The following is a 21733-nucleotide window of genomic DNA, read 5'->3' as shown; positions in this document are numbered from 1 at the left end:
ATACTGTTGCAAAATACTCATTTAGTATCTCCCCCATTTTCTGCGGCTCCACACAAAGGCCACCTTGCTGATCTTTGAGGGGCCCTATCCTCTCCCTAGTTACCCTTTTGTCCTTAATGTATTTGTAAAAGCCCTTTGGATTCTCCTTAATTCTATTTGCCAAAGCTATCTCATGTCCCCTTTTTGCCCTCCTGATTTCCCTCTTAATTACTCCTACTGCCTTTATACTCTTCTAAGAATTCACTCGATCTATCCTGTCTATACCTGACATATGCTTCCTTCTTTTTCTTACCAAATCCAATGTGGCCTCGCCTCATGTTGGCATATCTACATACTCTGTCAGGAAACCCTCATGCACACACTGGACAAAAACTGGCCCATTGGAAGTATTCGAACTACAACATTTCCAGTCAATATTTGAAACTAGTTTCCATCACAAATGATGGTACATCAGCCATGCTTGCCACCAATGTGGGCTTTGTTGAATTTTGCAGAAATGATTCTGATTTTGTCTGTTTTGGCAAACATGACTATAATCCACTAACAAAGATTAATTACTTCATAACTTATTAAGGTTACACTAAAACAACAGCAGCTAATGCAAGAAGCAGAAATGAGTAGCTCTGGGACACTGTAAGACCATGTTCTCCAAAGTATAGGTCACAATCAACCAGTCGATTGCAGGATCTCTGATCATCAACATCGCTGCCTGCCACATTCCCTCAGCTTTGTCGATCATCACGCCACTGTATAAATTCTGCTACCGGAAACTGCGTGACTAGGCAAAGTTGCAATTAGACATTAATGATCAAAGTTAAGGTGAATTGTGAAGATTGTAAGCTCGGTTTGAGCAAGAGCTACAAAGAACAAATCCTCCAGCCTGATGTGAGGTAGTTAAGTCAAGGGGAGGTCCTGCAAGGATTTTTTGATCTGCTGCCAGAAACCGTCACTTTTCTTAAACCGAGGAACGAAATGTGCAGTGAGCTGTCAATGTGAGGTGGCTTGACTTTAGGTTCCTTGCAGATGTAACATCAAAACTGAACAGGTTGAACTACAGGGAAAAGACAGATTTAGCAAATATAATGTGTGTCCATGCTTCAAATTCTGGTTTAGATTAGATTAGATTCTCCACAGTGTTGAAACAGGCCCTTCGGCCCAACAAGTCCACACCGCCCCTCCAAAGAGAAACCCACCCAAACCCATTCTCCTACCCTATATTTACCCCTGACTAATGCACTAACACTGTGGGCAATGTAGCATGGCCAGTTCACCTGACCTGCACATCTTTGGATTGTAGGAGGAAACCGGAGCACCCGGAGGAAACCCACGCAGACACAGGGAGAATGTGCAAACTCCACACAGACAGGCGGGAATCGAACCCAGGATCCTGATGCTGTGAGGCAGCAGTGCTAACCACTGAGCGACTGTGTTGCCCACCATAACGAACAAAACAAATCTGAATCCTCAGACAGATGCATGAAAACTATGCTACAATAAATCATCATGAACTATATTCAGGCCTTTCATGAAGCTAAATATTTTAAAAATTCATTTGTGGGACTTGGCCATCACTGGTTGGCCAGCATTGATAGGCCATCCCTATTTGCCCTTGAGAAGGTGGGGGTGAGCTGCCTTCTTAAATCGTTGCAGTGCACTTGTTGTGGGTTGACCACAATGCCGGTAGGGAGAGAATTCCAGGATTTTGACTGAATGACTAGGAAGGAACAGTGGTATACTTCCAAGCCAGGATGGTGCGTAGCTTGGAGGGGAATTTGCAGGTGCTGGTGTTCCCAAGCACCTGCTGCCCTTGCCCTTCTGGGTGGAAGTGGTCGTGGGTTTGGAAGGTGCTATCTAAGGACCTTTGGTGAATTTCTGCAGTGCTTGTAGATAGCACAAACTGTTTCAACCGAGCGCCGGTGGTGGAGGGATTGAATGTTCGTGGATGTGGTGCCAATCAAGCAGGTTGCTTTGTCCTGGTTGGTGCCAAGCTTCTTGAGTATTGTTGGAGCTGCACTCATCTAGGCAAGTGGGGAGTATTCCATCACACTCCTGACTTGTGCCTTGTAGATGGTGGATAGACTTTGGAGTGTCAGGAGGCGAGTTACTTGCCGCAGTATCCCTAGTGTCTGACCTACTCTTGTATCTATTGTGTTTATGTGGTGAGTTCAGTTTAGTTTTTGGTTAATGTTGACCCCCAGGTTGTTGACAGTGGGGGATTCAATGATAGTAATACCACTGAATATCAAGGGGTGGTGGTCAGAGCGTCTCTCATTGGTGATGGTCATTGTCTGACATTTGTGTGGCGTGAATGTTACTTGCCACTTGTTGGCCCAAGCCTGGATATGGCTCAGATCTTGTTGCATTTGAACATGTACTGCTTCAGTATCTGAGGAGTCGCGAACACTGAACAATCATTAGCGAACACCCCACTTTTGACCTTATGACAGAGGCAAGGTCATTGATGAAGCAGCTGAAGATTGTTGGGCCTAGGACACTCCCCTAAGGGACTCCTGCACAGCTGCCCTGGACCTGAGATGACCGACCTTCCACAATGACAATCATCTTCCTTTGTGTCAGGTATGACTCGAACCAGTGGATGTTTGCCCCTTGATACCTCATTGATTCCAGTTTTGCCAGGGGTCCTTGATGCCACACTCGGTCAAATGCAACCTTGATGTTAAGGGCTGTCACTCTCACCTCACCTCTGGAATTTAGCTGTTTTGCCCATGGTTGAATCAAGGCTGTAATGAGATCAGGAGCTGAGTGACCCTGGCAAAATCCGAACTGGGTGTCACTGAGCAGGTTGTTGCTGAGCAGGTGCTGCTTGATAGCACTGTTGACGACTCCTTCCATCTCTTTACTGATGATGGACAGTAGACTGATTGGGCAGTAATTGGCAGGGTTGGATTTGTCCTGCGTTTTGTGTACAGGACATACCTGGGCAATTTTCTACATTGTCAGGTAAGTGGCAGTGTTGTAATGGTACTGGAAGAGCTTGGCTAGGGAAGTGCCATGTTATGGTGCACACATCTTTAGTACTATTGCTGAAATGTTATCAGGGCCCATTGCCTTTGTAGTATCCAATGCCTCCAACCATTTCTCGACATCATGTAGAGTGAATCTAACTGGCTGAAGACCAGTATCTGTGATGATGGGGAACCATTGCAGAAGCCAGAGACGGATCATCCACTCTACATTTCTGACTAAAGATTGTTATGAATGCATTAGTCTTATCTTTCGCACTGATGTGATGGGCTCCTCTAACATTGAGGATAGGGATATTTGTGGAACAGTAAGTTCTTTAATTGTCCACCGCCATTCACGATGGGATGTGGCAGGACTGCAGAGCTTAGATTTGAAACTTTGGTTGTGAGATTGGTCTATCACTTGCTGTCTTTGCCATTTGGCATGCAATCAGTCCTGTTTTGGACAACTGACAATGGTTTCATGATTATCAGTCGACTCTTAATTTCAGATTTTGTTTTAATTGAATTCAAATTCCAAAGTCTGCCATAGTGGAATTTGAACATAGGTCCCAGGGTTTCTGGATTGATAGTTGAGCAATAATACCACTTGGCCACTGCCTCCCTCCTCAATGATAATCTGTATTCATCAAGAACTATTGTATATACCATAATAAAAGATAAATGTTACGATCTGATTTCAAAATAATTAAATTGCAGTTTTTTAAATACTTCTCATTTCAATTACTTTGCTAAATATTTTCTAACTACCATCTCATCTATTTTATTGGAAAACTGATTAAACCTAAGGAGTAAGTGTTCTTACTTTTCAGTGACAAATCAGATCAGAAGACATAAGTTGAAATCCAATTAATTAATGAGTCTTTATCAGGTTGGAAACCCATAACTAGTGGAGTTCCTCAAGGATCAGTACTTTGGCTACAATTATTTATCATCTTTTACATAACTTGGAGAAGGGGACAAGGTTTAATGCATCCAAAGTTGTTGATGATATAAAAACACATGGGAGAGAATGCTGCCATCAGGACATAAAGAATTTGCAAGGGGATATACAGGGTGAGGAAGTGGGTAAAAAATTGGCAGATGAAGTTTAATGTAAGGAAGTATGCTTTGGTAAGTACAAACAAAAGGTAGACTAGTACTTAAATAGAGGGAGACTCCAACAAATGCAGGCAGGAGGACTTAGTTGTTCTAGTCCATGAAACACACATTAGCATGCAGGTGACTGATTGATTGATTGTTGTCATTTATATTGAGATACTGTGAAAAGTGTTTTGCAGATATAGGCAGATCATATTATACCAAGTGCATCAGGATAACAGAACAGAGTGCAGCATACAGTTTTACAGCCGCAGAGAATGTGCAGACAGCATTCAGAATTAACATTTGAGGGGTCCGTCCAAAAGTCAAATAACAATGGGAAGAAGCTGTTATCAAAACTATTCATACAGATATTCAAATTTTTATATCTTCTCCCTGAAGGAAGACAGTATAACAAGGGTGTAAGGGTTTTTTGATTATGTTGCTTACTTTCCTGAGGCAGTAGTATGAATACATGGAATGGATGGAAGGCTGTTTTGCATGATGGACTGGGCTGTGTTCATAATTATCTGTAGTTTTCTGCAGTCTTGGGAAGAGCAGTTGCCATACAGCTTCAGATAGGATGCTTTCTGTGGTGCACCTATAAAAATTAGTAAGAGTTCTTGTGGACATGCTGAATTTTCTTAGCCTCCTGAGGAAGTAGAGACATTGTTGTACTTTCTTGACCATCACATCGGCATGGGTGAACCAGGACATATTGCTGGTGATCATCACTCCCAGAAACTTGACACTGTCAACCATCTCCATCTCAGCACCATCGATGCAGACAGGGGCATGCCCTGCCCACCACTTCTAATGACCAGCTCCGTTGCTTTGCTGATGTTGAGAGATTATTATCTTTACACAGGCCACCAGGCACACAATATCTTTCCTTTCGTTGTTTGAGATTTGAACTACAATAGCTTATAAATGAAAATGGGGCGGAATTTGGCCACACAGTCATAATTGCATAAGGAGGGTAGTAGGGGCTTGAGTATGCAGCTTTGTGGGACACCGGTGTTGAGGATTATAGTGGATGTGGTGTTGTCACTATCCTTACTGATTATGGTCTATAGGTCAGAAGTCAAGGATCCAGTTACAGAGTTGGGAGCCGGGACCTAGAGTCTCAGAGTTTAGAGATGATTTTGTTTGGAATTATAATGTGAAAGATGGAGCTGTAGCTAGTAAGAGCCTCATGTGGGTATCTTTGTGGAACTGTTGCGCTAGTAGGCAAATTGCAAAGGATCAAGGCACTTTAGTAGGGTGGAGTTCATGTAAGCCATGAGGTAAAAACAATGACTGCAGATGCTGGAAACCAGATTCTGGATTAGTGGTGCTGGAAGAGCACAGCAATTCAGGCAGCATCCAAGGAGCAGCAAAATCGACGTTTCGGGCAAAAGCCTAAGCCATGACTATGGTGACGCAAGGAATTAAGAAGGCAAATGGGATTTTGGCATTTATTGCAAGGGGGTTTTAGTTCAAAAATAGCAAGGCTTGTTGCAATTGTACAGGGCCTTGAGAGGTTCACACTTTGGAGTACTGTGTACAGACTTGGTCCTTAAATATAAGAAAGATACAGTTCAAAAGAAGTCCACTGGGCTGATTCATGGGATGAAGGCGTCGATTTATCAAGATGGCTAAACAGACTAGGTCTTTATTCATTAAAGTTTAGAAGAATGAGGGGTGATCTTTTTCAAACACAATATTTTGAGGGGGCTTGACAGGCTAGATGTGGACAAGATGTTTTCATTTGTGGGGAAATTTCAAACTCAGCGACACAGCTACAGAATAAGGAAACATTCATTTAAATCCGAGATGCAAAACTATTTCTTCTCTCAGGGGTAGTGATTGTTTAGGATACAATTGTGGAAGCTAGATCACTGAAAGTATTTAATGAGGAGGTAGACAGATTTTTGAAATAGAGAAGTTAAGGGCTCTGAGAAGCTGGCATAAAGGGGGAGTTGAGTCCTGGAGCAGATCAGCCATGAACTTATTGGATGTCGGGGCAGGTTTGAGAGGTGGAACATCCAGATACTGGTCCAATTTCTTATGTTTGCATCTGCTTTCCTGGACTGAGGTGGAGTTTTATTGTGCCACATGGACAACTAGCTACTGGCACAGAATGAGGTGGAACTTATTTTCCCAATAAAACATTTAATGAGGCTCTATGGGATTAAGAAAATTTTCATATTCTGCTTTGCTGACATCAACCAAAATCTGCTCAATTCAAAGAAATAAATGCAGTCCATACAATGTTATGTCATTTTTCCCTTCTGTGCATCAAGTACACCTTTTTTTTCATAATTCTTTAAAGTATGTTTTTCTCAGGGACTTAAAATGTATGAAACAACACATAATACTGAAGTGTGCAGCAGATACCACAGTGGTCCACCTCCAAATTCTTTCAGATAGATCGAAAAAGTACCTGCTACCTGCAGCTTCATCAGAAGATATTAAATTATTCCACTGCGCAACCATTTCAGCAGAGTGGTTTGGGTGTTCACATCTCTCACTATTTATTTGGATTTGGTTCTGTGATTAACATTTAAGGTGCAGACTAGACTGGCACATTGTATCTTTGAAAAAGAATTATTACAAAACTGAATACTTACATAAACCATGATAATGATATATTAATTAATTGCCGACAAGAGAGGGTTCTTTATTTTGTACTTGGGTTTGCAGACAAATTATTTACTTATAATTGTAGGACAGTACATACTTTCTAGAGCAGATTAATTGGCTCTGAAAATGTTTTCCCTGTTACCTGAATAAGCTTCCATCTCATATTTAGGTCATCAAGCTGGTGAGAAATCTTTGGAGATAAAAAGACATCAAGTGGAGATAACTGACTAGCCAGATCATTTAATATTTTCACTTCTTGCTTCACCGGGGCAATTTCTTCTTGAAAAGCCTAATGGAGAGTAAGCAAACAAAATCTGAGAAACATGTTGAAGTTAATTATTAAACATCAATAAGAAATTAGGTTAAAACTAACATCCTAATATTAATACAGAATACAAAAGTGTCTGGTGAAAATGACATTCCATGATTAAAATCTTGAATTAAAAGTAACAGCAACCATGAAACTATCATAAATTGTTGGAAAAGAAAAAATGAATTCACGAATACAATTGAGGGAAGGAAATCTGCCATCCTTAGCAGCGCTGGTACATGACTTCAGATTCACAGGAATGTGGCTGACTTTTTACTGGCTTCCAAAATGGTGTACCAAGCCGTTCCTGGATGGGAAACGAACGCTCGCCTTGCCAGCAATGCGCTCATCCTGTGAAAGAATTCTTCTTAAAAAGTGAATTTAATAAGTGTGGCAGCATAGTTGCTCAGTGGTTAGCCCAGCTGCCTCACAGCACCAGATATCCGGGTTCAATTCAAGCCTCAGGTGACTGTCTGTGTGGAGTTTGCACATTCTCCCATGTATGTGTGGGTTTTCTCTGGGTGCTCTGGCTTCCTCCCACAGTCCAAAGATGTGCAGGTGAGGTGAGTTGGCAGTGCTGAGTTGTCCATCGTGCTCAGGGATGCATAGGTTAGGTGCATTGGTCAGGGGTAAAAATATTGGATAATAGGACTTGGAATGGATCTGGATGGTTTACTCTTGGGGGGAAGTCAGTGTGGACTTGTTGGGCTGAAGGACCTGTTTCCACATGGTAGACATTCTATGAAATAGGTAAGACAACAGAACAAATCAACTCAACAGGACTTTGAGGGGCAATACTACCTAGTCCTGCTCCCATTTCTTACATTATGTTCTCTCAATGCAGAATTGTATTTGAAGATATGTATATCCCTGCCTGATGCACATCATATATAATGACATCCTGACACATAGTCTTAGAGTCATACAGCACTGACACAGACCCTTCGGTCCACCAGTCCATGCTGAACATAATCCCAAACTAAACCAGTCCTACCTGTCTGCTCCAGCCTATATCTCTCCAAACCTGTCCTATTCATGTATCCATCCAAATTTTCTTTTAAACATTGTAAATGTACTCATATCTACTACTTCCTCAAAGTTCATTCCACACGTGAACCAACCTCTGTGTAAAAAAAACCCTCTTATGTATTTTTTAAATCTCTTTCCTTTCACCTTAAAAACGTGCCCGTGAATCTTGAAATTCATCATCTTTGGGAAAACTCAACTACCATCAATTCTATCTACCTCTCATTATTTTATAAACTTCTATCAGGTCATCTCTCAACTTCCTACACTCCAGTGCAAAAAGTCCCAACCTCCCCAACCTTTTTTATAACTCAAGCCGTCAACATCCTGGTAAATCTCTTCTGGATCCTTTCCAGAAACCCAGTCCATTAACCAGCTCCAATTCAAGCCACTTAAAAATCAGCATCCAGACATTGGGTTAGGTTTGCCAGAGGAAGTGCAAACTTTTCCTTTTTATACATCTCACCAAACAAAGAGTAGACAATTAGGATTGATGTGTAAAGGGTTTTAGGTTTTGGTAGGGCAAGTCAGGGCAGAACTTTTACACTTAATACTAAGCTCCTGGGGAGTGTTGCCAAACAACCTTGGGGTGCAGGTTCATTGTTCCTTGAAAGTGCAGTTTAATGAAGAAGGCGTTTAGTATGCTTGCCTTTATTGGTCAGTGCATTGAGTATAGGAGTTGGGAGGTCATCTTGCGGCTGGTTAGGCCAATTACTGCACTCAGTGCTGGTCTCCCTGCTATAGGAAAGATGTTGTGAAACTTGAAAGGGTTCAGAAAAGATTCACAAGGATGTTGCCAGAATTGGAGGGTTTGAGTTATAGGGAGAGGCTGAATAGGCCAGAGCTATTTTCCCTGAAATATTGGAGGCTGAGGGATAACCTTATAGAAGCTTATAAAATCATGAGGGACCTGTATAGGGTTAACAATCAAGATCTTTTCCTCAGAGTAGAGGAGCCCAAAACTGGAAGGCATAGGTTTAAGGTTTTAGATTAGATTACTTACAGTGTGGAAACAGGCCCTTTGGCCCAACAAGTCCACACCTACCCGCTGAAGCGCAACCCACCCAGACCCATTGCCCTACATTTACCCCTTCACCTAACACTACGGGTAACTTAGCATGGCCAATTCACCTAACCTACACATTTTTGGACTGTGGGAGGAAACCGAAGCACCCGAAGGAAACCCACGCAGACACAGGGAGAATGTGCAAACTCCGCACGGTCAGTCGCCTGAGCCAGGAATTGAACCCGGGTCTCTGGCGCTGTGAGGCAGCGGTGCTAACCACTGTGCCACCGTGCCGTCCATAAAGTGAGAGGGCAAAGATCTAAAAAAGACTTAAGGGGCAACATTTCCACGCAGAGAGGGGCACACATAAGGAATGAGCTGCCAGAGGAAGGGGAGGAGGCTGGAAAAGTTATGACACTTAAAAGGCATCCAGATGGCTAAATAAATAGGAAGGGTTTAGAGGGATATGGGCCAAATGCTGGCAAACGGGACAAGTTTAGTTTAGGATATCTAGTTGGCATGGATGAGTTGGACCAAAGGGTTTGTTTTCATGCTGTACATCTCTATGACACCCAGGAATGTGTAGGAATAATGCTTAAAGTTAACCTGTGAAATCCCACTGCTTTGGAGCAGAGTATCCACAAGGGTCCTAATGTTTATTCATGCAAGACAACATGACGTTATAATAGCAGTGGTTTGCAATGTTAACTGGAGACCATTGGGAAGAAACATATTGTGCATCAGTGGCAGCTTTACCAATTCATTACTGCTCCAGTTTGGTGTTAAAAATTGATAATGCTTTGTCGTACTGTGAATTATTTTGTCCAGATATTGAATGTTTGTTGTGGTAGGTTAAGTTAGTTGCCCAAGGAGCAGCTGTATTATTGTAAAGATATTTCAGTGAAGTTCAGCTCTCTTACCAAAACTGAGACGAACAGTTTTTTTTAAAAAAAGCTAGTTGTTGAATATCTAGAAAGTGTCTTCAATAAATAGACAATAATAAACCTCAATCACCCTCCCTGAGAGTGCATTCCACCATGTCCACACCCATCAATCTTACCGCATCTCATTCATGTCCCCCTCAACCTTCCCTGCTCTGAAGAAAACAACCCAAGCTTATCCAGACTCTCTTCATAGCTAAAATGTTCCACCATAAGCAACATTCTGGTGAATCTAGCTGCACTGCCTCCAGTGCAATTATATCTTTCACATAGTGCAGTGATTGGGAGATGACCTTATCGAAGCTTATAAAATCATTAAAGGCATGCATAGGGTGATTAGCCAAGATCTTCTTCCCAGGTTGGGAGAGTCCAAAACTCAGGACAAAGGTTTAAAGTGAGAGGGGAAAGATTTAGAAAGTACCTGAGGTTGAACTTTTTCACGGAGAGGATACGTGCATATAGAACGAACTGCCGGAACACTTTGTGGAGGCATGCACAATTACAACATTTAAAAGGCACCTGGATGAGTATATCAATAGGAAGGGTTTAGAGCAATATGAGCCAAATGCTGGCAAATGGGACGAGGTCAGATTGGGATGTTTGCCCGGTGCAGATAAGTTGGACTGACATCAAGAGATGATAGCTAGATTCTCCCTTGTTGGAGATGGCCATTGCCTGGCAGCACTTGTGTGGTGCTAATGTTGTAAAGGTAAAAACAATGACTGCAGATGCTGAAAACCAAATACTGGATTAGTGGTGCTGGAAGAGCACAGCAGTTCAGGCAGCATCCAACGAGCAGCGAAATCAACGTTTCGGGCAAAAGCCCTTCATCAGGAATAAAGGCAGTGAGCCTGAAGCATGGAGAGATAAGCTAGAGGAGGGTGGGGGTGGGGAGAGAGTAGCATAGAGTACAGTGGGTGAGTGGGGGAGGAGATGAAGGTGATAGGTCAAGGAGGAGAGGGTGGAGTGGATAGGTGGAAAAGGAGATAGGCAGGTCGGACAAGTCAAGGAGACAGTAACTGAGCTGCAAGTTTGAAACTAGGATGAGGTGGGGGAAGGGGAAATGAGGAAGCTGTTGAAGTCCACATTGATGCCCTGGGGTTGAAGTGTTCCGAGGCGGAAGATGAGGCGTTCTTCCTCCAGGCGTCTGGTGGTGAGGGAGCGGCGGTGAAGGAGGCCCAGGACCTCCGTGTCCTCGGCAGAGTGGGAGGGGGAGTTGAAATGTTGGGCCACGGGGCGGTTTGGTTGATTGGTGCGGGTGTCTCGGAGATGTTCCCTAAAGCGCTCTGCTAGGAGGCGCCCAGTCTCCCCAATGTAGAGGAGACCACATCGGGAGCAACGGATACAATAAATGATATTGGTGGATGTGCAGGTGAAACTTTGATGGATGTGGAAGGCTCCTTTATGGCCTTGGATAGAGGTGAGGGAGGAGGTGTGGGCACAGGTTTTACAGTTCCTGCGGTGGCAGGGGAAAGTGCCAGAATGGGAGGGTGGATCGTAGGGGGGTGTGGACCTGACCAGGTAGTCACGGAGGGAACGGTCTTTGCGGAAGGCGGAAAGGGGTGGGGAGGGAAATATGTCCCTGGTGGTGGGGTCTTTTTGGAGGTGGCGGAAATGTCAGTGGATGATTTGGTTGATGCGAAGATTTGTAGGGTGGAAGGTGAGCACCAGGGGCGTTCTGTCCTTGTTACGGTTGGAGGGGTGGGGTCTGAGGGCGGAGGTGCGGGATGTGGACGAGATGCGTTGGAGGGCATCTTTAACCACGTGGGAAGGGAAATTGCGGTCTCTAAAGAAGGAGGCCATCTGGTGTGTCCTATGGTGGAACTGGTCCTCCTGGGAGCAGATACGGCGGAGGCGGAGAAATTGGGAATACGGGATGGCATTTTTGCAAGAGATAGGGTGGGAAGAGGTGTAATCCAGGTAGCTATGGGAGTCAGTGGGTTTGTAAAAAATGTCAGTGTCAAGTCGGTCGTCACTAATGGAGATGGAGAGGTCTAGGAAGGGGAGCGAGGTGTCAGAGATAGTCCAGGTAAATTTAAGGTCAGGGTGGAATGTGTTGGTGAAGTTGATGAATTGCTCAACCTCCTCGCGGGAGCACGAGGTGGCGCCAATGCAGTCATCAATGTAGCGGAGGAAGAGGTGGGGAGTGGTGCCAGTGTAATTACGGAAGATCAACTGTTCTACATAGCCAACAAAGAGACAGGCATAGCTGGGGCCCATACGTGTGCCCATGGCTACGCCTTTGGTCTGGAGGAAGTGGGAGGATTCAAAGGAGAAATTGTCACGGGTGAGCACCAGTTCGGCCAAACGAATGAGAGTGTCAGTGGAAGGGTACTGTTGGGGACGTCTGGAGAGGAAAAAACGGAGGGCTTGGAGGCCCTGGTCATGGCGGATGGAGGTGTAGAGGGATTGGATATCCATGGTGAAGATAAGGCGTTGGGGGCCGGGGAAACGGAAGTCTTGAAGGAGGTGGAGGGCGTGGGTGGTGTCTCGAACGTATGTGGGGAGTTCCTGGACTAGGGGGGGATAGGACAGTGTCAAGGTAGGTAGAGATGAGTTCAGTGGGGCAGGAGCATGCTGAGACAATGGGTCGGCCAGGGTGGTCAGGCTTGTGGATCTTGGGAAGGAGGTAGAACCGGGCAGTGCGGGGTTCCCGGACTATGAGGTTGGAAGCTGTGGGTGGGAGATCTCCTGAGGTGATGAGGTTCTGTATGGTCTGGGAGATGATGGTTTGGTGATGGGGGGTGGGGTCATGGTTGAGGGAGCAGTAGGAAGAGGTGTCCTCGAGTTGGCGTTTGGCTTCAGCGGTGTAGAGGTCAGTGCGCCAGACTACCACTACCTACCACTTGTCTGCCCAAGCCTGGATATTGTCATGGTCTTGCTACATTTGAACATGGGCTGCTTTAGTATCTGAGGGGTTGCAAATGAACATTTTGCAGTCATCAGTGAACATCCCCACTTCTGACTTTATGGAGGGAAGGTGAAGCAGCTGAAGATGGTTGGGCTCCGGCACTAGCCTGGGAAACTCCTGAAGGGATGCCCTGGGCGTGAGAGGGCAGAGGTCCAACAGCCACAACGATTTTCCTTTGTGCTTAGTATGACTCCAAACAATGGAGTTCTTTTCCTTACCTTACAGGAATCTATCTCCAGCTTAAAAATATTCAATGACTCCAGCTCTGTCATCTTCTGAGGCAGCTTGTTCTACAACGTCATACAACTCTCGCAGAAAAAAAAGTTCTGTTTATCTGTCCTGAATTGGTAATCCTCATTTTGACAAGTGTTCCTAGTTCTTGACTCACCAAGTGAAGGAAATGTCCTTTCCACATACTCCTCGTCAAGACCATTCAGAATCATATATACTTAAATCAAATCACCCTTTCACTCTTCTGAACTTCAGCAAAAACAAGCCTAGTCTGTCTAATCTTACTTCATAAAACAACCCATTCATTCCAAGCATTAATCTAGTAAACCGGAACCTGAACTGCCTCCATTTACAGTCTTCCTCAAATGAAGCAACTTGTACTGTACACAGTATTGAGCATGGCCTCAATGCCATCTATAATTGATGCAGAACATCCTTACTTTTATGATCATTTCCTCTTGCAATAGCATACAGCATCCATTCACATTCTTAATCACTTGCAGTTAACGAGAAAGGCTGGTACAAACAATATATCGCATGATAATCCTAACGGAATGCATTTTCCAACACTTTAAATGTATAGGTAGATGTGTCTCAGTATCTTCTCATTTTACCCCAATTTAATCTCATTATAAAAGGAGTATATGAACTGATTAGGGATAGTCAACATGGCTTTGTGCATGGGAAATTATGTTTCACAAACTTGATTGAGTTTTTTGAAGTAACAAAGAGGATTGATGAGGGCAGAGCAGTAGATATGATCTATATGGACTTCAGTAAGGCGTTCGACAAGGTACCCCATGGGAGACTGATTAGCAAGGTTAGATCTCACGGAATACAGGGAGAACTAGCCATTTGGATACAGAACTGGCTCAAAGGTAGAAGACATAGGGTGATGGTGGAGGGTTGTTTTTCAGATTGGAGGCCTGTGACCAGTGGAGTGCCACAAGGTTCGGTGCTGGGTCCTCTACTTCTTCTCATTTACATAAACGATTTGGATGCGAGCATAAGAGGTACAGTTAGTAAGTTTGCAGATGACACCAAAATTGGAGGTGTAGTGGACAGCGAAGAGGGTTACCTCAGATTACAACAGGATCTGGACCAGATGGGCCAATGGGCTGAGAAGTGGCAGATGGAGTTTAATTCAGATAAATGTGAGGTGCTGCATTTTGGGAAAGCAAATCTTAACAGGACTTATACACTTAATGGTAAGGTCCTAGGGAGTGTTGCTGAACAAAGAGACCTTGGAGTGCAGGTTCATAACTCCTTGAAAGTGGAGTCACAGGTAGTTAGGATAGTGAAGGAGGCATTTGGTATGCTTTCCTTTATTGATTGGAGTACTGAGTACAGGAGTTGGGAGATCATATGGCGGCTGTACAGGTCATTGGTTAGGCCACTTGTTGGAATATTGCGTGCAATTCTTGTCTCCTTCCTATCGGAAAGAAGTTGTGAAACTTGAAAGGGTTCAGAAAAGATTTACAAGGATGTTGCCAGGGTTGGAAGATTTGAGCTGTCGGGAGAGGCTGAACAGGCTGGGGCTGTTTTCCCTGGAGCGTCGGAGGCTGAGGGGTGACCTTATAGAGGTTAACAAAATTATGAGGGGCATGGATATGGTAAATAGACAATGTCTTTTCCATGGGATTGGAGAGTCCAGAACTAGAGGGCATAGGTTTAGGCTGAGAGGGGAAAGATATAAAAGAGACCTATGGGGCAACTTTTTCACACAGAGAGTGGTATGTGTATGGAATGAGCTGCCAGAGAAAGTGGTGGAGGCTGGTACAATTGCAACATTTAAGAGACATTAGGATGGGTATATGAATAGGAAGGGTTTGGAGGGATATGGGCCAGGTGCTGGCAGGTGGGTCTAGATTGGGTTGGGATATCTGGTCGGCAGGGATGGGTTGGACTGAAGGGTCTGTTTCCATGCTGTACATCTCTATGACTCTATGAGTATATCTGAAAGTGGTCTCATCACAAGAAAGACAGACTTGCTCCATGAAAGCTGTCTAAATACATCAAGTAAACAAAAACATGAAATGGTTCTAGAAATTTCTGCAACATAACAATTAAATAAATGACTGCGTCATGAACACAACAGTTAACTGTTGCAACTGCACATCACAACTTGGAAAACAAGCAACACTGATTTTCTACTTTCTGTAAATGTGATTTTGAAAAGTTTTCATAACGCAGCACCACCGTGATTTTAAAAGGTGTAGAGTTTGAATTTAACCTACATCTAAACTATTTGCAGAATCTTTTAAATAAAACAAATTAAAATTGCCACATCAGCCCTAAAAATAGACAATATTATATATCAAAAAGCAGTGAAGTTGGAAAATGCATCATGATGCTACTTGAAGAAATCAAGGTAAATCTGTGTGGTACTGCTTTACGTCTGCCGCTTCAGCAAAACCCAATCAACTTTTAATGAAAATAACTGCTCAAGAGATATTCAAAGCAATGGCTGCTGTCTTTCAAAACCAAATGTCAGATTTTGCAGATAGTCCTTACCCTGAAAAAATACCAAATATGTTTATATGTAAAGAAAAAAATTCAGAGATGAAACTATTCAAATAATTTTCATTGGCACAACAAATATTCAAACTACAAAAGCATATGTATATGAAGACTTTGTGCTCAAACTTCTCACAGACACGTACAGCCAACAAATGTGAGAGACTGATATCCATTTATTTGTGGATCACCAATTCTGCTGCTGAGAAAATGGACCTACCACGCGATGGCAAATAAACTTAAATTTCGCGATGTAAATTCAAAGAAGGCAGCACACTGACAGCCATCCCTCCCAGAACTCAACACACAGTTGTAGAGTTCTGTTTTCACAAGTTGGAATTGTGTACATAAAGCACAACTCCTTCTTCAGTATATTTTCCTTCCATAAATCTGCTTTGAGTTGATATGCATAGAATTAATTTTATACACATTTAAAAGACTGTAAGTTCAAGGGCCAGTTCCAGCACTTTGTCTTGTATCTTCCTCTGCATCAAAACAGAACAAAGTGAAGACTGTAAGTCACATTTTCAGGTTTTAGTGACAAGGTGAAGTGTTAGAACTGCTCACTTGATGTTTAAATCTCTTAAACATGTATTTATACATGTATGTGAAATACATGGAAAGACTTTGAGAAAGGGATTAATTTTGTTGCTCTAGGAAAGAGCTGGTACAGATAAAATATGTTGAATGGCCTCCTCCCATGCTAACAATATCCATAACTCTTCTTGGCCCTGCTAAATTAAAGTGGGTATCCTGTCATTATGACTGTGAGATAGCATATTATGAAAGACAGTTTAATGGAGAAATCCTTTGTTATTAATGACACTTGTTAGCAGTAGACTTCCTTCTGAAGTCAAATGTTCAACATATCCCTGTGAGACTGATTTGGTTCCAAACAGTTATTAAATGTGGTTTCAATCCTAGCATGACTTAATAATAAGGCAAATTCCTAAAAGTTTTAAAATGAGAATGTCAAGTGAAGTATTTCTAATCTTGAGCATTTACAAAAGAAAAGATTATAACAACGGGCGCTGGCAGGTGGGACTAGATTGGGTTGGGATATCTGGTCGGCATGGACAGGTTGGACCGAAGGGTCTGTTTCCATGCTGTACATCTCTATGACTCTATAATAGTACAGACACACAGCAAAGACAGAGGCAATGCCTAAATGACTGTGTCTTACACCATGCAACTAATCCCCCTTATGGATGAAAGGTTGACCTTGTTCTCTACCTTCAGAATCACCCAGTCAATATCACCTTACCACGACTTATTCTATCTACCTGGTGTTCCACTTAATTATTTTCCGTCTTGCTCAAACCCTAATGTAATTCACTTAAATTTTCAATAAAATAAATTTCGAGATAGTGAGGACTGCAGATGTTGGAAAGTCAGAGTTGATAAAATATGGAGCTGGAAAAGGTTGAGCAGGTCAAGCAGCATCAGAACAGCAGGACAGACTACATTTTAGGCAGGACCATTCATCAGGACTGGAGAGGGGGAAGGGGCCTGAAAATTAAATAGAGGGATGAGGAAGGGGCTGGGGGAAATTTAGATGGGATGGCAAGAGTTGGATGCCTACCTGCATCCTCCTACCGAAATCCACCTATCACCATTCCACTTCTCTGCCCCCCAGCCCCACCTCCTCCCTCTATTGATTTCTCAGCCCCCTTCCCCCTCCCCAGTCTTGATGAAGGACTGTACAATAAAATAAATTTAATCTTATATTCTACAATTTTAAAATGTCCTTTTAAGGCTCCAATGATTCAATTAGTATACTGAACAAAATGAACACCTGCAAATGTTTTGTTAATACTTGGAGAATACAGTGGAAAATCAAGACATATTGATTGCACAGGTTGGCATAACATCAAGGGCTGAAAGGTCTATACTGAGCTGTAATGTTCTGTATTGACAAGTAAACAAATTACTAAATTTTGTTTTCTTGTCAGTAATACCCTTTGAACAGGACAGAAGTTGCAGGACTATGCAGAGAAACCAATTAAATATTGGGAAGACCAATGTTTGTGGTCCCCATACCAATCTCCATTCACTCCCTACTCACTGCAATGATCCTCCTTACAGTCTAATATGAAGCTGGTCTGAGCACAACCTTGGTGTTTTGTTTGATCCCACGAATGGCCGACCACATGTTCATGCAATTAGTAAGACCGTCTTTTCGCATCTCAGTAACACTGCCTACCTATCTCTTGTCTTGGCTCATTAGTTGTGAAACCTTCATCTGTAACTACATTACTTCTGGACTTGACTATTCCAATGCGTTCCTGCTCGAGTTCCACATTCTCTCTATAAATATGAAGTCATCTAAAACTCCACTGCCTGAGTCTCGTCTTGAACCAAATCCTATTCACAGTACTTGCACACTGACTAACATTGTTAACAGTAATAGATCAAGTAACTTTTAAAAAAAATTCTCGTTTTGTTTACAAATCCTTCCTTGGCTATGCCGTCCCTATTTTGGTAACATTCACCATTCCAACCATTTTTTAGGATATCTGCACTCCTCTAATACTAGCCTGTTGCATGCCCTTGATTTTAATAGAGCCACACATTCGATAGCCTAGACTCTAAACCCAAGAACTGACTTCATGCACCTCTTGGCCTCTGTACCTTATCATTTTTTAAACACTTTTTAAAACCAGCATCCTGGATCAAGTTTTTAATCATCTGATCTAAGAGCTTCTTATACAGCTTAAGTTGTATTCTGGGATCATTAATACTTTTTGAGATACCTTTGATTGTTTTACTCCATTAAAGAGGTTATATAAGTGGTTGAAGTCATTGCAAGGGGGGGGGGGGGGGGGAAGGGGAGGGGGAGGGGAGGGGGGGGGAAGGGGAGGGGGAGGGGAGGGGGGGGGAAGGGGAGGGGGAGGGGAGGGGGAGGGGGGGGAGGGGAGGGGGAGGGAGGGGGAGGGGGAGGGAGGGGGAGGGGAGGGGGAGGGGGAGGGAGGGGGAGGGGAGGGGGAGGGGAGGGGGAGGGGGAGGGGGGGGAGGGGAGGGGGGGGGGGGGAGGGGAGGGGAGGGGAGGGGGAGGGGAGGGGAGGGGGAGGGAGGGGGAGGGGGAGGGAGGGGGAGGGGGAGGGGGAGGGGGTGACTTGGGAAATTCTTCCAAAGGACTGCGATAAACCAAATAACCTCCTTCTACACTGGCCAATTCTGTTTCCACGAAAATGAAAACGATTTTTAAGACTTGGGAAGGTCCTTCATAAACGTCACTTGACAGATGCCTTTTGGGCAGAGGAGAGCTGCTGAGATGATAGAGCAAGAGTGAGAGGTACCAGTAGTGATTATATGCTGAACACAATCAAATGTTATGAAGTTGTTGAAAGATGTGGGTTTCAGCATTTTTGAAACTTTGATCATTTACCTTTATTTCCACAAAACATGAATAGGGGCAGCAGTTTGTTGCATGGCCATTCAAACCTACTCCACCATTCATGATGATTGTGGCTGATCCTCTACATCAATTAAACTTTGCCACTTTATGCTCATATCCCTCAAGTCTCATCCTCTTTTCAAGATATTTATATATTCAGGTGTAATCTCCCTTTCATTAACTTAATGAGAATTCACACCAATTATTGAACTCCTAATACTGACCCAATTGAGATCAATAAATTCAGCTGAGATCAGGAATTGACCTAGTCTGGGTAGTTGAGCTAGTTAATGCTTTTAAAATGTTTTCTGTGCAAGAGCCCTGGTGAGAAACATTATTAAAAAATAATCAATACAATTGCATGAATTGATCTCCAATCCTAAACCCTATTCAAGCTCAGCTGGCTAGATGGTTGGTTTCTGGTACTCAGGAACCCAACAGCATAGGCTCAATTCCTGCACTGCTGAGGTTTCCATGAAGGATTCTCAACCCATCTTCTCCCTGAGGCATGGTGATCTTTAGGTTAAACCACGATCAGTCATCTCTCTCTCTCTCTAATTAAGGAGAAGCCATATGACCTGGTAAGACTTTAACTTTAGTCCTGATAACATTGCAACCAGCAGATAACTCATCTGATATCACTGAGTAATAGATTCTTCAATTGTACTACTATAATTAGATAGCATGCTCAATGAAGTAGTATTAATTTGTAAATTAAGTCAACAACCATACAATCAATACCGTTTAAGTAGTCATATTATTGATTGTCTAGATGCAACATTTTGAATATATCTGTTCATAAATGAAGGGTAATGTGATTGCACTTACTGTGGCTTTGTCAATGTGATCCTGTAAGGAGTCAATAAGCAGGTCACCCACAGGTTGCCATTCAGTACGGACCCCTTCAGCTGTTATCACATGAGCCTCAAGATCATCCATAGCTTTCTGCAGTTCCTGAAGTTTCTCCAATGCCTTTTGCACCTGTTTCTGCCAGTTGCTTGCATGGGTGTTCAACAGTTCCCAATTTTCCTTCACTTCTGTTGATTGTTTGCGAACAGCTTTGGCAATTCTCTGGGCTCTCTCTTCCGGGGTAGATTCTGGAAATGTAAAATGCAAATATTCATCAACCATCATGACATCGATCTATAAAACTTAAATTTCCTTTATGAACTCCTTTCCTTTAAAAGCTCTCTAAGCACCTTCTCCAGGAACTAGGGTAAGTAGTATTAGATTGAAGGTTTTGTTACAGACAAATCAACGGTAATCTTGTGATGAGCTAGCAATTAGTGGAACTGTTAATGGAAGAACAGAGAGAATCAATACAAAGCCTAATACAATTCTTCAGGTATTTGAAATTTGTGACTACTAAGGAAATTTTTTAAAAAGAAAAGGATTAGAGTGACTAAACAAGTACAATACTCAACAAAGTTTTTCAGAATGTCTTTTACAGCTATGAAACAAACATCTAACACAAACCAACTTTCATCATTCAGGAGTGGCAAACTAGGATAATAAACCCTAAGTTTACCCTGCAAAGATTTCTCTAGGACACTCAATAAAGTTGGCGAGAGACATAGTTCCACACAACTTCATAAATCTGTTTCAAATCTCATCTTTTGAAGCACATACATAATTTTTCATTGTCAATTAACATTGTAATGTTGATTACACAGAGATAACATTTTAAGAGACCGATAGGCCTCGTATTGTTCATCCAATTATATTTGGCATGTCCGCGTTCAGTGCTTCTGTAACAAGTCCAATCCTAGTAAGTGGAGCAAATGGCAAGGTTAACATTTCAAAATATCTTATACATGTTTGAATACTGAAGGGTGTCAAAATTCAAACTGATTCAAACTACTGCTGCTGCTAAACTCTAAAGAGTCACAAACAGCAAGCAATTTTAAATAATTATGTAAAACACTCAACTGTATCATTTGATCTGAGAAACATTATAAGGCCAAACGATAATACTGCTCATGCATATTTAAATAAAAATCAATAATGCTCAGAAAATACTCTGGCAGCAACCATAGAAAGAAACGATGTTAATGACATTCATCAGAATTGGAAAAAGTCAAAGTAAATGCATTTATGCAAGGTGGAGGGATCACGTGGAGGAGAACGGAAAAAGAACAAACAGGAAGATCACTTCATACAAACTTCTGCTCATTATGGAAAGTGAATGAGAAAAATACATACAGAAGAGGCATTAATGCATGATAGTTTATATTAACTTGTCTCTGAATCTACCAAGCACTGAAATCTTTGAAATATCATGACAACGTTGAGACATCTGGAAAGCTCAGGGCCCAAGGAACGGTTCCAAACTATATGCAGAAACATAATGAAATAAAAACTGCATGGCAAGAACAGTAATATAAAAGTTAACGGTACTATTTCAGCAAGCTGTAGCTGGAAGATACATGGTTTGAAGTACAAAATTAACTATCTGTTGCTTGATGTACCAGTCTTCAGAATGAGGAAGAGATGAAGCTTAGTAATGACTTGTCTTACGAAGATAAATCTGAGCTAATTAATCTTAGTAAATAAAACAGTTTTACTGTCAGCTAACATACAGAATGCTGGTTTACAAAAAGGAAATCTGCATTGATTGACTTCAAGAAAATAAAGTGAAAGCTATTTATCTCAAATGTTGATTACAGACAGAATTGAAAATGAAAGATGAAGTGACAAAATTGGAG

General features: G+C 42.5%; 1 protein-coding gene across 18 annotated transcripts in view; it reads right to left on the bottom strand.

The window, feature by feature from the left end:
* Positions 1-21733, bottom strand: part of LOC140483389 (utrophin-like) — a 737248-nt gene that overhangs the window by 156788 nt on the left and 558727 nt on the right. For all 18 annotated transcript variants that reach the window (XM_072581625.1, XM_072581633.1, XM_072581634.1 and 15 more), the window contains 2 exons: positions 19857-20125; positions 6832-6978 (listed from right to left, as the gene is read on the bottom strand). In XM_072581625.1, coding sequence (XP_072437726.1) covers positions 6832-6978; positions 19857-20125 — 416 coding nt within the window. The remainder of the gene's footprint in view (positions 1-6831; positions 6979-19856; positions 20126-21733) is intronic.

The sequence above is a fragment of the Chiloscyllium punctatum genome, chromosome 11, assembly GCF_047496795.1.
Source record: "Chiloscyllium punctatum isolate Juve2018m chromosome 11, sChiPun1.3, whole genome shotgun sequence".
Classification (NCBI taxonomy): domain Eukaryota; kingdom Metazoa; phylum Chordata; class Chondrichthyes; order Orectolobiformes; family Hemiscylliidae; genus Chiloscyllium; species Chiloscyllium punctatum.
The sequence above is the reverse complement of the archived record's forward strand: the minus strand, read 5'-3'. Positions and strand labels throughout refer to the sequence as shown.